A 16,924-nucleotide genomic window follows, 5' to 3' on the forward strand; every position below is an offset into this window, starting at 1 on the left:
CCACAGACGTAGAAACACATGGTGGGCATGTGGTGAAAACTACGGCATTTGTCTTTACTGCTATCCTAATACCGCACGCTTCCGCCAAGGGTGGGCGAAAATTAGGAATCTGTTTGGTGCATGCAGTTCACTTGGTGAGTCTTGAAGAGCCACTTACGTAACGTTCGACAGATGGTAAACATGATGATCATCAGCTAGACTTTGCACACGACATATCGCTGCGGCAAGTTCGGGGTGCGATCATTACGCGGGGAAAAAAAATCGAATTTTGACGACAAAATTTAGGGGCGCGATCATTACGCGAGTGCGATCATTATGCGAGTAAATACGGTAAAGAGTCAAAGTATTGCGACGCAGTAGCAGGTAGGTCGAGCCTGGCACCATGGTGGATAGTAAGGCTGATTATGTGCGTTGGTAGATATCGAAGCCAAGTGGGTTGGTGTCTGCTTTGGAGGCATCGATAGAACTACGGCTGGGGTTACTGCGTTGACTTGTGCGTATGTTGGCGGGGGCCTAGGGACGAGAGGGTCTGTATACGCAGTACCAGTCATAACCGCCAATTCCTCCTTCACAACGTCACGCAAATTGGCACTGGAGGCGTCAGAAGGAAGTGGACCCGTTGAAAAGCCAAGTGACTGCAGTTCTTCTGATATGATTGCGTGGACCATTGCGTGCAACAAGGGATCGATGGTAGGCTTGTTATCAGGGGTGTCCGGCTGCAATCGTACAGATTTGAGCTCGTCAAGGCACTGGCACATAGCCACAATATCAGCGAAAGTAGCCGGCTCCTTTATGGCCAAAGCATTGATGCTAACAGACCCGGTGCCTTTGAGTACATGACGTACCTTGTCTGATTTTGTCATAGAAGTGTTGACGTGTCGACAAAAAGAGAGGACATCCTCTATATACGAGGTATAGGACTTGCCGAATCACTGCTTTTTAGTGTCAAGTGTCCTCTTCACGATGGTGGATCAAACTGCCGGAGTGCCAAACACTTGACAGAGCTGCTCTTTAAAAGTGCTCCAGTTGACGAAGTCGATCTGGTGGTTGAAAAACCAAGTCTATGCCATGCCCGTGAGGTAGACATGGCGGAGCTTGTGCAGATCGGCCCAGTGGTTAGCAGCACTCACTCTGTCATATTGGTCAAGCCAATCCTCCACATCTTCACTGTGAAGTCCAGCAAACAGACGGGGATCGCGATGGGGCCCGCTTACAATCCAAGATGGAGGAGCTGTAGCAGTCGGAGCCGAGGTGGTAGATTAAAGGCCTGAGGGTTCGTCCTGCGGCATGTTGGTGGAGAGCTGGCACAAACGGTGACCTGGGTGAAGCGGCTGAGTACAGGACGGGGAACCGAGGAGTAACCTCCGCCACTTGTGACGTAACAGTTGACACGCCTTTAATACGCCCTGAAGACGTGGCGAACCGATCACATGCAAGGCATAGAACAATCTCAAGATGTGCACCCAAAAGTGATCATGACGAAGAAACCCATGTGGATGATGGTCATGTACAGATGATGAAGAAGTGCCTGATAAATGCCCGCAGTATTACAGTTCAAAGTTACTTGAATTCAAAGGCAAGTTACATTTAAATGTTACCCCCAAAAAAAGCAACAGCAGCAATGCATTACTAGCAACTGGTTATTGGCCTAGGAGTGGTGTAGACCAGGGCAGACGAGGAGTGAAACATAAGTGAAGTGTGGTGGCTGTCCACATCAATACGGTGTTTGCAAGAAAATGAAATGACAAATCAGCACTTGAGTCCTGCAGTTCACAAAATTTTCTCAGTTTTATGACTTTGGAAAATATATAACAAAATTTTGACCGCCGCACTCATCGCCGACTCCAAAGGACTTCCGCATGGAACTCCATTAAGCAAACAAATAAGCTAAGTAAGTTTTCGGTCAGAGCCTGACTTTTTCTTTTTGAGGACTGTCACGTTTGTGATGACAAACGTTACAGCTTGAATGTTTCAAATAATGAGTCTACTCCAATCAGAAAGTGCTTTTCCAACTGGAATGCACTACTGCAATGGTTCTCCAAATGGAATGTGCGCAACCAACTGGACAAAAAAGCATTCCAGTTGGGAGATCAAATGGCAAATGGTGGACCAATTGCCATGACCAATGGAACCATTGCCATGACCAATGGTTTCTAATTCCTTCCATTTGGGACCAATTGCTAAAAAGTGGTATGACCACTAGGACCTTTTTACTTTTTTTTACTGGGGTCAGTTACCTTCTGTAGTGTCTGTGCCTGTACAGTCAATTTTAATGTGAGTGTTTCTTGTCTCGGTTTGCAAAAGTGCACAGCCGACTGATATCTGCAAAAGGTGTCCAGAAAAGCCATGTCCAGAAGTCATGTGACCTCTACCAGTGAAAGTGATGCCAGCACAGCAACGCTCGGCGCATGCTCCACTATACAGCCACAACGTAGGGGAGGGGAATCCCAGCAGCAGACATTGCAGCACGCCTCCCTAAGAACAACCTAGCCAAAATAAATGTTTTTGTGTTCTCATATATTATAAGGATGTGCTTAGTAATCCCCTGCAACTTTTCTTCTGTGATGTGCAAGTTTTTCTGGTGCTTCTTTCTTTAATTGTTTTCATGTTCACAGTATAATTCTGTGCATAGGTGTATCATGGATTGTGCCTACAGCTAACACGAAGGACTGAGCTTTGCACGGAAAAAAGGAAGTCTGAAGAAATCCCCCCTCCCCCATTCAAGCTCATAGAGGAGCTGAAATTGCTGCTGCTGCAAGAGGTAAATAAAGCTAGATAATTACCGAAGCAATCCGCTGGCAGAAATTTGCGGCCATCTCTGCGTGCTCGACGCTCCTCGATGCCGTCTGACAGATGCCACGCGCGAGCCACTGAAGCTCCTCTGTGTTGAGTGTGTTAGGGTCTGCGCAAGAGGAAAAAAAACCCAGGTCACGAACCAAGTCATTGCAAGAATTCTGTGGGCAGAAATATCGTGCATACAGGGGCATGCATACAAAATTATTTGCAGTTCAAATTCTCGTACAATGCACTTAATTTCTTGGGCTTGCAGTGAGGCTCTCAAAAACAGTAACCTAACAAAAAAGAGAGAGAGAAGTACTAGTGGGGTCGATTTCAGGTCCACCACAAAGGTTCGCTAAGCCTGCAAGAAAAAGAAAATTATGGTAGCGTTACACAAGTGGTACCAAGCTTGAAGAAAGAGCAGAGCTGGGTGGCCTTTTTTGTTTCTCTTCTCTCCGTTCCTTGCATCTTTTTTTGTATGTTTCTTTTTATTCTTTCTTGCTCTTTCTATCTTTCTTCTCTTTCTCTCTATCTCTATTGCTTCCTCTTTCTTGTCTTTTTTTATGTCTTTATTCCCTTTATTTCTCTCCAACTTTCTCTCTCTTTCTCTCTATGTCTTTCACGTGTTTGTTTTCGTTTAATGCTCGCATCGTGTGTACTTGGTAGTGGGGCTTGTCTAATTCCTGTGGTGCATACCCACCCGAGGGTTTTTTGTTCACGTTGGACAGATTACGTCTGGCTTACACAGCTCTGCTGTTAAAATAATACAGTAGACTCTCAGTGAATGGAAATCAGTTAAACGGAATTGCTGCTTTAATGGAACAACTGCCTCTAATAAGATTGGCTTCATACTTGGATTCAACACCCCTGTTGATCTCTCAGTAAGCGGAGCTCCAGTTAAACGGAACACATTTTTTTGGTCCCTTCAGGTTCCGTTTAATGAGAGCCTACTGTACGCTGTTCCCATGCACTGTAGGAATCAATCTTATGTGGCACGCATTATGTAATGTTTATTTCGCATATTATTCTAGGTCCAACTGCACTGCAAAGAATCATTGAGCCTCAAATAATGACATTAATGTCATGCAATACATATATTACACCTAGCCTCCTTAGGGGTACTGTCATGCATTTTCACATTCTGCCATATGTTCATGTTAAAAGTATGGCACAGTAAGACGACAGCAAGCAATGAGGCGGACTATATTCCACTGGCGTTGCCCTCGTCTTGTTCCACCATACTCGTTAGGAATCATTTAGCCCTTACATGATGTAAAGTCCACGTAAGGCGGCCAGTTATGCGACCATGATGAGACAATTTGTTGAATAGAGGCTTGACAGTGGCAGCGCCAAAATGATGGCACTGTGTTGGCAGCGGTGTGAAAGATATGGCAATCTGGTCGCACCTTCACGACGATGACAACAGTGGAAATGAAAGTGGTGTACATGCACGATGATGATGTTTTGGGCAAACTACGTAGGCCAACTGTGTGACAGCGGTGTTGCAGAGCTTGTCGATCCGATGAGAGTAGTGGAACATTTCCAGTTCTTTGAAGCACACCCAGGAGCTGGGGTGAGTGATCTACCGGAATGTAGCTATTTTGTTTCAAGTATCCCGTGCAATATCTAGGAGATTCTCGTATGAGTGTGTCTTACGTATGTTACTCTAAGTGGGGACAGTGCACGATGACCAAAGGATTGACAAGCTCTGGGAAAGGGAAGGCTAAACATGGAAAAAACAAAAAAAGAAGATGCTAATATCAAAGGATGAAAATAAATTGCCCAACGTAGCAGTCATGTACGATGCAATGTAAAAATGAAATGCAGAAGCACGTGCATGACTTGCTGGGAAAACAACAGAATGAACTAGGACACAAGATCGAGAGGCACACTACGTCACGTGTCTCTTCTTGTGTCCTTGTTTGTGCTGCCCTTCTAGGAACTAAAGATTATGTTTTATGTTATTCTTGAAGAAAGCACGAGCTAACATTCCTATATATTAAAGGGTAGCCCGGGGTTGCCTAGATAAAACAGTATAGAGGTGCACAACAATACAGCCGAATGCGGATATATAACAAATCCATAAAGTTTGATGCATCGCCAACTCAATAAAAAATAAGTAGGTGCCAGGTGGCGCACCTCTCCACATGGCAGGGTTGCATTGCAGCAGCACCAAAGCTTACTAAAGCAAGTCCAATATTGTGCAGTACGTAAAAGAGCACTGCACAAGCTATTTGTATCTTGTGTCACAGACTTCCAAGAAATTACAGATGCTATTACACGTGTACCTTGCACCAAGTAACGACTCAGTAATAGTGATAATCTGGTGAAAATGAACCCTGGAATATGCAGAAATGTGCAGAAATGCAATATGAAGAAATGTATGCAGCTGAAATGGATGCTTAAGTCAGTTGGTACGACATACCAGAATCTAAAACAGTGTGATAGATGGAAGACCATGTAAAAAAAAGGACACAAACAATGGTACTGGCTCACATGGTTTACTTGGCACAACTGCACAATATATGCTTACGCAGTCTATAACAAATGAAAAAAAAAAGAACGAGAAAAACGATAAGATAGTCATAAAATAACCAGCTCATCAAGCACCATCACCGTGAACCGTACATGTTGCATGTGAAAATGTACGAAAGGAAATAAATTTCTTTGCTAAAATGATCAAAGGCCTCGGAACACGTTTCGCCTAGCCTAGCCATTTTCAGAGCCTTTCTTATGCAAGCTGGTCCCAATGACGTTTTACAACATGCACAACACTGAAAGTTGGGCATGCAGCCACAGTCATGGCAGTGCATACCAGAGTGGCCAGATTCCACCAAAGAAATGCTGTAGGTGTGCTCTTCCAGCCACTTATTCAAACTGTGACCTGTTTGGACAATACGCTTCTTGCCACAAGAGATGGGTGGAAATACGCCACCCCTTCAGTGCAAGGAACAAGCTCATTCCGATGTTTAATCTAGCGAGCTCAGTTTTCTTGAGCACCTCATGTGTTGACGTCCCTACACAATGCAGCCATCTCTCTGGGGCAGAAAAAAAAAACCCATCTACATGGCATCTGCCGGCTATGGTGGACAAGGTCGATGATGGCCTGCAACATTGAAAACTGTCGCATGTCGCAAAAACAAAACAGCTTCAGTCTAGAATCGCATGAACGCAAGGGAGAAACCTGAATTGTGGCACTTTTCTCCGTGAAGCCGTGTTTTCTCTTTAACGACATCGCATGCATTTTATGTCCGAAGAACCAAACAAGAGCCACATGATACCAAAAGGTTCAGTTGCAGCTATGCACTAACTCAACAGAACTAAGTGGGCTTTATCACAGAACACCCACATAACTTTATAGAGTTAACAGCAGTGTGGCGGTAACTGTGAGCGACTACCAAAAAATTGGTCAGCTGCTGCAGCAGTGTATTCATCGAAATAACTTTCATATATGTGCTGCAAAAGCACCAGTTCCAACTTTTTGCAAGAAACTTATCCTGTTCAGAGAGTCCAGAATAGCCTTTTTTGATTCTAAAATCGTGGAAGGTGAGCTCTGCCACCACATCCTATGGTGGCTTGTACATCGGTCAGATGAGCCGGTGTGTGAATGACCGCCTCTGTGAACACGCCAGCAATCTTGGAGCAAAGACCGGCAGCAATTTGGCAATCCATCGCGCTTGGTGCGGTTGCAGCCCCATTTCCACCAAACACGCATTGCTCGCAACTACCGGCCGTGATTCCCGAACTCAAGCGATCGATCTATGAAGCCTTCGTTATGAACAGCGTTGGGTCAGCTTGTCTCGGTTCACCGTCAATAGTGTTAACCGACAAAGAGACTAACTATCTGCACTAAGCTCCTCATGTTGTAGATGCATGGGGTAGGATGCATGCACGTTTTCAAGAACCCCCTTTCCTCCTCTCCTGTGACAAGCGTTTATATATTCGTGTTTGCACAAATAAACACATTGTTGGTAGTCAGCACTTGGCCCTGTCTGTTCTTCCTAGCTGTGTCTTCGTTTTTCGCGCTGTTTTGCAGTCATGAAACCATACCAACAGACTTTTGCGACTGCTCATAAGCTTTCTTGGCAACATCCGTTTCCTGTACGATTGTGCTCATTCGCAAGATAAGTGAGAGCTCACTGTATTTATTGCTGCCACTTCTACAGCTACTGATGCTTGTCATTCTCATCGTGATGCTTGTCAAGGTGACAACAAAAATTGTAAATTGGATGCCTATGCAAGGCAAGTGCAGCACGAGATGCGGAAGTACATGCCAGCTGTAGAGCACACACTGTGCAATACAGTAACGATGCAGAAGGATGGAGAGTTGGGCTAGTTGGTATGCTTGCATTACAAAAAGAAACAGCACAAAATAACGAAGCAAAAGTGGGAGGAACTCGTCTCATGTTCTATGTTCCTCCCACTTCGTCTTTGTTATTTCGTGCCGTTTCATAATGCAGCAATGATGTGTTAGAGTGCTTGCGTGAATGCTCGCCATCTCCACACAGATAAAGAAGGAGAGCATCTTGTGTTGCCCCTTTCTTCCCAGCCACTGCTTCCTCCACTTTGGCGGTTGCTCTCAGACAACGGGCTAGCGATTTAAAAAATTCATTTGTAAAAACCGTGCTTAACTCAACCTTCTGGTGACTCCAAAATACAAAATTTATTGTCTCAGTGTTCCCTTGCAGCAGCAGTGAATACTCATTATAGTATACTGAAATCACAGATCGCGCACTTTGTTATATGCAGGTTAAAGATACGTGGTGTTCTATAGACACAAAGTTATAGTATAAAGGTAAATACTTCTTTATATCAAGAAATTCGTTGCATTAATGTTTGTTTAGCGAGGTTCTGTAATTTTGTTTTTAATCTACTCTAGATCCGGTGCTAAAGAATTTTGACCTGCTTCAAATTAATACTTCTTTACCACAGAATGCACACCAGGCCCACTGTAAACAGCCATGCTAAGGTGGTTTTAAAACATTCAACTAAGCTGTTCCCTATTCCAATACACAAAGCAGGAGGCTACGCTTGTGAAACTGCCGAGAGGCCATTCATGGGATGAAATTTTAATAAAACAAGAGCGTAAGAATCTCCAGAGGCATGGGCTACGTGCATCTGTTTAGCATCCGATATCTCAACATTTACAATGAATCCCTGTTCTACTCTTTACACTGCCACTTTGTGCTAGGCCCCTCAACATTTTTTGTTTAATGAGCAAAAGCATTGATGTGGTCTAGGAGAAGAGTTGGCATGCTGCAACAAGAAGTGAAATTCTCTTGTGCTCAAGTGGAATCGGCACACAATGTGGCACAGCAACTTGGCTTTGCTGGTTTGTGGCCATGGTATGTTGAACATTCACGATCTGAGTTGATGTCAAGCTCGGATCTCGCTTATGAATGTTCAACGGACCATAATTTTTGTTCCATTGTGTTTAGAACATCGATCTTCATTTTAATGCATACATTTCTCATTTCAGATTATCATGATATGCCGATTTACTTTGTACATCTCTAAGTTTAGGAAAAAAAAGACCTAGTTTCTAAAAAGGCACATGAAATGTTTGATATTTTAAAAGCTACATAGTGTAAAAGAAAAATAATTGCATGTTTCAAACCAGCATATAAATATCCATTAACTCAGCCAGTTTCATGAAAGTCAATGAACCGTTAAAAATAAAAAGTTGCCAAGCAAAGTGTCCCCTTAAAGGGCCCCTCACCAGGCCACATAGCAAATTTTAGTTAGATGCTGGAAGTTGTTGTGAGCTGAATGAAGAGCAGTATGCCGCAAGAATTTTTCAAATCGGTTCATTACGAGCTGAGAAAAACAATAATTTGTAGCAGCTCAAAACCATGATGCGAGGAGGCGAATTTCAAACCCTTGCCACTCGCCCCGTGTAGCCTTCGTAAGCCAAATCCCTTCCCTGCCCTCTTCACTTGACACATACGTATGAACACGTCATGCGCAGGCATGGTCACGTGTGCATGATGTGCCCGAGCCAGCCCGAGCACGCGAGCGGCGTTGCACGGCCGCTACTTTTTTTTTATGTAGCGGCCGTGGGCGTTGTGTCGGCGTTCTCTGTGGTGTACTGCCTGTTTCTGCGGGACGGGCATGAAAGTTGCGACATTTGCACGGGCACGAGAGTGGCGGTATCATGAGCCAGTGCCGCATTAACGTTTACTTGGACACGGTAAAATAAATGAGCATAATGAGTGCTCGAATGCACCAGAACATTACTTTCGTTTCCAGGGCTGGCGTCTGCTCGATGCACTAACCACGGGGACACGAACGCATGGGAAACGGAGGCATATTAGCCCTGCATCTCGCTGCAATTCACGAAAAAAAAAATGAAAAAGACGCACACATTCCCTTTGTGTGTCACATTATTTCTCTCAGGTCTTATTAATCTATTCAAGCAACTAATTACACAAACTACACATGTCGTGTCAAATAATTATCGCAGTGTCACGTGCTACTGTTGGCGACGTCAGAGCACAGTCGTCTACGTCGAGGAGCGACGTCACAGCACTACCATCTACGTAGGGCCATTTTCTCATGTACGTCATCCCCTCATTCTCTAAAGCGCGCGCCCACGAGAGGAAGGGCAAGCAGCGTTCACCTTGAAATTTGACCCATTTCCGCGGCGTGTAGCGTTGCAAATTTTGGCAGACGTGATCGTGAACACCCTGTGTATGCATTGCGCTCGTTAGCTCAAAATTGTCAAACCTGGTGAGGGGCCCTTTAAACGGGCCATGATATGGTCACCAAACAATTTACGGTTTTCAGCAAAAGATAGAAGTAGAGGGTCTACTGTGCCTCTACATATAGGAAAAATGGACTGTGAATGAATATTTCAGTGGAACATAAGCCATAGAAACCGCCGGCTATAGAGCCCACCCACCGCCAGCGACCGCCATTTTACCATGGCGTGTGACGCGATGGAGCAGGGCCGTCGCCTTCTACCAAAGTTTCAGCCGCTGCAGAGCATTCAATTTCGATGCCAAGCTGAAGAAAGCTCAAATAGCTTGACAGCACACTTAGCTGAGCATGGAACAAAATCGTCCGCCGGAATGCAGACGCTAGCGCAGCAAGCAGCTTGTAACGTCGCGGCTCGCGAGTGCGTCAGTATTGCCCGACTCTTTGGGCCGCTCACGTGTTCATAAAAATATTCAATGATAGATTAAGTGCTCGACCAAATGCGCTAAAATCTCACCAGCTGTTTGTGAACGCACAAGAATTAACCCACATAACACAGATTACGACTGAAAATTGGGTGTCATGGCCCATTTAAGAGACAGAAAGACGCTCATGTGGATTAGAAAGCAAACCGCAGCGGCTGACATTTTAGTTACTTTAGGAGGAAGGCCACTTGTGTAGTGTTATAGACACAATAAGCAGTGACCACAGAATGAGTGCCAAGGGAAGGAGCAGAAGATTAAGGCACACGTGGTAAAATGAGGGAATTCACATGTGTTAAAGGGACACTAAAGAGCAAAACGATTTTTCTCATATTAGTAAAGTACTCATTCACGATGCCAAAACGCCACGCTTGCTGCGAGAAGATGCTTAGTAAGCGAGAAAACACTTATTAAGCGAAAAAACGCGCAAAACCAAAATGTGGATGGTGATGCCACCTTGAAGTTTCCGCAGCATTTGCCATGACGTCGCATGTTTTGACGGCGCCTACTAGGGACTACGTAGTTCCTAATCGGTAAAAATGAAGTACACTGTCCTCTGAGGGGGCCATAGACTTAACATACAAAGTTTGGGGTAATTTTGTTTAGCCAATGGCGCCAAAATACGATAAATAAACTTTAAAATCCGTGACGCCACGCAGGGAGATTTCGGTGCGAAATTTAAAAATAAAACTTTGAACTTGATTTTCTCCTATATTAATAAACCTATGATGGCGAAATTAACCACATTACAGTTCCCAGAGCACAATTTATCGATCTAGGCAGATTCATTGTTTCTCTTTAGTGTCCCTTTAAAGATCCGCTAGCACATACAAGACACGAGTAACAGAACATTTCTGGGAGTGATCTCCTGGTGTTGCTATGCAACATAATTAAACTAGGCTGCGTTTGATGATAAACTGAGACTCTGCTCAAGATCATTCATTCACTCACCCTGCATTGCCTGCTTGACCAGGCTGTCGTACGTCAAAACACTGTCCTCATCGTCCCCATAACGACTGTTCACCTGCGAGCTGTGGGCCGGAGGCTCTGGTTCGTCACGTGCTGATGACGATGCCTGTGGAGCTTGCACCGAATCCTGGACCTGTGCAAAGAAGTCATTCGCTGAAGCGGTTGATTAACGCACAGAAGAGAGATGCCCCTCACCAGTACTCCACTTGCGGGCAATAACCAGAATAAACAGAACAGGCGAGTGCATCTCTGTTCACAGCCAGCCTCACATGCTGGCTGGCATAGTCGTGGCAGTTCGATTTCTTTTTAGCTCCTCCAATTCGAAAAATCATTTCAGTTACAAGGTTTCCCAGGCGTTGCCTTACTACTACCAGTGTGTAACGAAAAAATTAAGGCAGCTTTCGCTCGAGTGGTGCCAAGCCTGAAGAAAGAGTGCAGCTGGGTGGGCTTGTTTCTTTCTTTCTTTCTCTCTCTTTCTTCCCTTTCTTTCTCTTTTTATTTCTCTTTTGATTTTGCACTCTGTTTCTTCCATTTCTTTTTCATGTCACTTTCCTTCTTTCTTCCTCTTTCGATGTATTTCCTGTTTTTCTATATTTTTGTCTTTATTCCTTTCATTTCTCTTTATTTTTCTCTTTCTCTTTCTTTCTATCGCTTTATTTTCTATCTCTGTTTTCTCTTTCTGTTTTCTTTCTCTCTCTCTCTTTTACGTGCTCCACTTCAGCGAGCAGAATTTTTGTTTAACACTCGCACCTGCTGTACTTGTCAGCGGGGCTTGCCCAATTCCTGTGGCGCATACCCACCTGTGGTCTTCTGCGGACACCGATATTTTTACGGCCCGGCTTAAACAACTCAGCTGTTAAAATTTAAACTTGAGCCTGGTAAGGGGACCCTTTGACAGAACAAATTGAAAAATCCAGAAACTTCACTGATATTAGTAAATTCGTATACCCTCGTAACAATACAAAAAAAAAGCTACCTTTATCACACGAGCAGAGGCTTTATAAGATATATAACAAAGGGTAATGACTAGTGACCACACCACGTCGACATTGCCACACTGGATCGATATGTCCTATAGTCTTTAACCAGACCACATCAGCTTGGAGGTTACTAATGCACTCGTCACAAGCGCTAACTAGTCAGTTGCAATTTAAACAAGCGCATTATGGAGCCAGTGTCATTTGCTGCTGTAAGGGGGGGAACACTTTATGATGCTTGCTGCATAACAGACTTGCTAGCAAGTGTGTTCGGCAACTCGCTTCAGTGTGTTAAAGCGAGGGGCCTCGGTAGCAGTGAAGTAAAAATGAAGTGGCATTGAAAGCCGAGTTGGTAGTATCTTCACTTTTGTGAGAAGGAATATGGTTATGTATTAAAACATACTACCATATTACAAACAATCTAGTTTACCATTTTTCCTGTTGGGCAGTTTATAGCAATGGCTGCAAGAGGCATGCCATTGATCATACCATGTAATGGTGCACCGTTCTACGCCTGAGGAGCCGCCATCATTTGAATCACAGCTCACGGTGATGGATGATGTTAATGCGACTGCAGTCATTTAGTCATTTACACATAAGTTTAAACAGTATTTATAGCTAGAGTGGACTACTATCTGAACTGAACTGAACTGACTGATTGACCGATTGAATTTATTGGTCTATCACAAAACACGTGTTGGGAGGCAAAGAGAAAATCAAGGATGCTTTTTCCTTTCTATTCCTGTTCTTTAGCAAACACTGCCTAAATAACACTTTTTTCCTTCTCGCGTACCAGCCCTCTTAGTGACACTCGGTGTGCTAAAGTGCACTCGCTTGAAACGCGAGCACACCTCCGAGCATGCCTTGTGTCAGTGCTCCAGTTGGAGTTTTTGTTGCCACAATATGGCAAGTGACAAGCATGAGATGCCTGTGTGGTCTGTTTCTGCATCAATTGTTTAGCATTTTTTCTTTGACAATCATTTAGTTTTCAGCAATTTTTGTATCCAAAACATCTGTTTTTACGGGCTTATTTCGATGCATTTCCTCGTACGCATTTCAAATGGTAAGTTCTGCATGTGGGCTGTGCTGCAGTCTCCGAAGCTAGGCTGTTTTACTTATACGAGGTGCAAGATTTCACTGAAGTAGGCATTTAAAATGTAAGCGCTTGCACATTATTTCTTGTAGTACTTCCAAAAAGCAATTCAAATTCCTAAGGGTGTTGTAACATGAACAAAAGAAGAAAAAGAAAAATCCGGCAGATCCCACATAATGTGGGAATCGATGTAATGCGAAGCAGCCAGCAAAGAGCTACATACAACACCCGGTTGGCCTTTAAGGCAAATGAAATCATTTATGTCATGATATACAGTTCACTGCATATCACATGTTTGTCATACATTCATGCATGTATAATCGTTAATATAACGAAACGTATATTGCGGTATATGCAATGCACGACCTGTCGTTTATGTTCGTGTCGCACTCATAACATGCCATACCAATTTTGGTGCATATCCAGTTAACGAAAAATGCCTGGAAACGCACCAAAACAGTGTCAGGTAAAGCATGCCGTACATGACGCGCATGTTATGATTTGCGTGCTAGGTGATCGTCATACAGTCCCGTCACGCAGTACAAGTTTTGGTGTACATCAAGCTAGGGAAACAGATGCGAGCAGACCATGAGCATGATATTTAAATCATACTGTACATAAAATGCATGTCATGATTGTCATGCTAGTTCATCATACAGTCATGTCATGCAATACCGATTTTCGTTTATATCAACCTAGTAAAACGGCCGTGAGCGCACCATGAGCTTGACATGTAAATGATGCCCTACACGACATGCATGTCACGATTTTCATGTTACTGCCTGTCATATTTGTCGTACAGTCACATCACCAAATACCAGTTTTGGGGTATACCAAGCTAGCAAACCAGCCACGAGCACACCATGAGCGTGACATGTAAATCATGCTGCACATGAAATGCATGTCATTATTGTAATGTTACCACCTGTCATTTATGCTCCTCGTACAGTCACGTCATTCAATACCAATTTTGGTGTTTATCAAACTAGCGAAACGGTCGCGAGCGCACCATGAGCATAGCATGTAAATCATGTTCGACATGACAGGCATGTCATGATTTCATGTTACCACCGGTCATTTATGCTCGCCATACAGAAATGCTTCGTCGTACCAATTTTGGTGTATGTTTATACAATGAAACGGTTGAGAGCAGCCCAAGACCATGTCATGTAAATCATGCTGTACATGACATGCGTGTCATGATTTGCACGATAGTACCAGTCACTTATGTTTGTCAGACAATCTTGTCACGCCATACCATATTTGGTATATATCAAGCTAATGAAACGACTGCAAGAGCACCAAGGCCGTGGCATCTAAATCATGCCGTTCATGACATGCATGTGATGATTTTCGTGTTATGTCCTATCATTCATATTAGAGCTGTGCGAATAGCAAAATTTTGGGTGCAAAGCAAATTCGAATACTGAAGTGTGAGTGCGAATCGAATCGAATATTTTTCGATTATTTCTCGAATACTTCGAAGCGAAATTGCAGAAAAAAAAGTTAGAGAGGATTCCTAAGCATATTCTTATGAGATAGCAACATGAAAGTGTTTCTTTTTGCTAGGTTGATGAAGCACTGGTGGGGCGGTGTTTCATAGTTGTCTTATCAAGAATGAGGCAATGTAGAGGCTGAATTGTATTTATGTACATGATTTGGTGGAACGAAAGTGTTGCTGACAACACTTTACACGTGATAGGCAAAGATGCCATTTCATCAGCCTCTCCTCCTCTTTCAACTTCTGTGGAAGCCCAACTGATGTGGCGGACAAGGGTGTGCTCCCTTCAAGTCCAGAGTTCCAAATATGCCTCGTAGACGTCAATATATAACATCTGAAATTTTGGATGCTAAAAAGCTTCGGCTTCCGATTTTTAGGACTTCCTGCCCGAATTTCAGGTCCAAAACAGCATAAATTGAGCCCCCTACTCTGTCACATCTTTCATCTCCATGTTGGAACCAGCGTTTTCTTGAGTTAGTACATTTGCGACCACAGCGCAACTTGAAAGGCAGCTTTGCCGCAATACGGGGATGTGATGAGGTGAAGCATACTAAAAATCTAGGGACCACTTTCAATCTGACGTCGACTCTCTCTTGGCTAAGTTCGACCGTAACGGAGCTTGAAAGACAGCTTTTTCGCAATACCGGGGTGTGATGAGGTGAAGCATATTGAAAACCTGAAGGGGTCACTTCCAATCGGACGTTGACTGTCTCTTGCAAAGATCGACAGTAACGGAGCTTGAAAGGCAGCTTTGCCGCAATACTGGGGTGTAATGAGGTGAAGCATATTAAAAATCTGAAGGGGTCACTTTCAATGAGACATTGACTGTACTTGTTTTTGAGAAGTTCGAATAGTAAAATTCCAGTGCGAATCGAATCGAATAGCAAACACTATTTGAAAAATATTCGAAATTTCGAATATTCGCACACCCCTAATTTATATTCGTCATACAGTCATGCTGTGCCATGCCAATTTTGGTATACGTCCCATTAACGAAACGGCCAGGAGCGCAAGAAGTCATAGGCGGCTAGATAGATAGATAGATAGATACGCTCAAAGTCGTAGAAGTTCGCTAAGAAATGCTTCGCATTTAAAACACTCCATTTGAGCCGCAATAAATGCAGTCTTTTTGCACTTTCCTATGGATACAAGCATGCACTGTCAGAGACGAGTAATAAACTGTCTCTGCTGGACTAAGAACAGACAGAGAGAGAGAAAAAGAAAGGTACACTCACCTAGTCCAGGTACAGATAATGTTAGAAAAAATAAAATAAAATAAAGTAACGAGACAAGTTACCTTACTCCATAATGCCTCTTTCCAAAAAGAGGCATTATGGAAAGTTTCTCAGTGTGCGCCATGAACAAAGACGCGAGCGAAAGAAACTTGCGCGTGTTCTTTCCCCACATCTTTGTTGTGTACGTGCTGCAAAACTTTCCATAATGAATTCCTACAAACTTGCCCAGTTTTCTATACTTTTACATGAAAAATAGGCGATTCCAGAAATTGCAAGAACTACACAACTAACCTCCTCGCAATTGTCCAGTCTTGGCTTTGGGTGTGGCACCGGGTTGCAGGCAGTTGCGCCATTCGTGGGCCGCCAATGGATGTCATCGGTGTTGGATGCCCTGAAGTCCTCATTTTGTTGGCGCTGCATCTCTGAAAAGCAACAGTGTACGACAACAGCTACAAGCTCTCCATTTTGGCTATGGCTTGCTTTCAATACTGGCCCAAATGTTTTTCTTAAGCACTACCATAGAGATCGAACAAATAATTACATGTGCCATGAGCCTGGTCGTGCAAAACAGAAAAGAGCTCGCGAACCGATTCCTGTTCTTTCCTTCAGTGCTTAGCACTAGCTAGCATGCAATAAAGAGCCACACAGAAACTAACGAAAAAAACTAACAGAAAATGACCAGCATGGGACGTCAATACTGTGGCGTCACAGGCATGAAGGTGATATTTGATGTCAGTCGAGGGAAGAGTAACAAGGAGAAATGTGCGCAAATAGAAGCACTACAATGCAGAACACAGAGGTAACGTTCTGTCCATTTCATTCCTGTGTCTTTGGCATAATAGTTGTAACAGAGCATTGTTTTGGCAGGAAAACACCCTCTTACAGCCTTTATTAGTGGAAAGCCAGTCTGTTATTTCCTTTAGGTTTCTTTCTTTAACTTTCGAAATTTATACATGCCAGCCTCGTTCATTATGCATGGTCGCTTGGCCATGCACGGTACATTCAAGATGTGTGTTCAGAACATAATGCAACTGGTAAATGGAGCTGCCTCAGGATTGCAATCCAGTAGGGGTGACATTTCCCTGTGGGAAAGTTCAAGGGGGGGGGGGGGGGTAAGATTGTGTCCCTTGCCCCAGCCCCACTCTCGTCAATAACACCTCTGATGGTGATTATACCCTCCAATGAACAAAAGT

At 43.8% G+C, this 16,924-nt stretch overlaps 1 protein-coding gene across 1 annotated transcript; it reads right to left on the reverse strand.

The window, feature by feature from the left end:
* Window positions 1-2,771: 2,771 nt before the first annotated feature.
* Window positions 2,772-16,151, reverse strand: LOC119386708 (uncharacterized). The gene is made up of 3 exons (XM_037654000.2): window positions 16,023-16,151; window positions 10,908-11,058; window positions 2,772-2,902 (listed from the first exon to the last, which is right to left on the reverse strand). Exons 1-3 carry the CDS (start codon window positions 16,149-16,151, stop codon window positions 2,772-2,774), a joined length of 411 nt encoding a protein of 136 aa, XP_037509928.2.
* Window positions 16,152-16,924: the final 773 nt, after the last annotated feature.

The sequence above is a fragment of the Rhipicephalus sanguineus genome, chromosome 3 (assembly GCF_013339695.2).
Source record: "Rhipicephalus sanguineus isolate Rsan-2018 chromosome 3, BIME_Rsan_1.4, whole genome shotgun sequence".
NCBI classification, from domain to species: domain Eukaryota; kingdom Metazoa; phylum Arthropoda; class Arachnida; order Ixodida; family Ixodidae; genus Rhipicephalus; species Rhipicephalus sanguineus.

Bases quoted from the DNA above. Each gene is read 5' to 3' on its own strand.
- LOC119386708 (XM_037654000.2), bottom strand. From the start codon at position 16,151: ATGCAGCGCCAACAAAATGAGGACTTCAGGGCATCCAACACCGATGAC. The intron at 11,059-16,022 runs GTTAGTTGTGTA...TTCTTTGCACAG, and splicing joins GACTGGACAATTGCGAGGAG to GTCCAGGATTCGGTGCAAGC. The intron at 2,903-10,907 runs GTGAGTGAATGA...CCTCTTGCGCAG, and splicing joins GGTCAAGCAGGCAATGCAGG to ACCCTAACACACTCAACACA.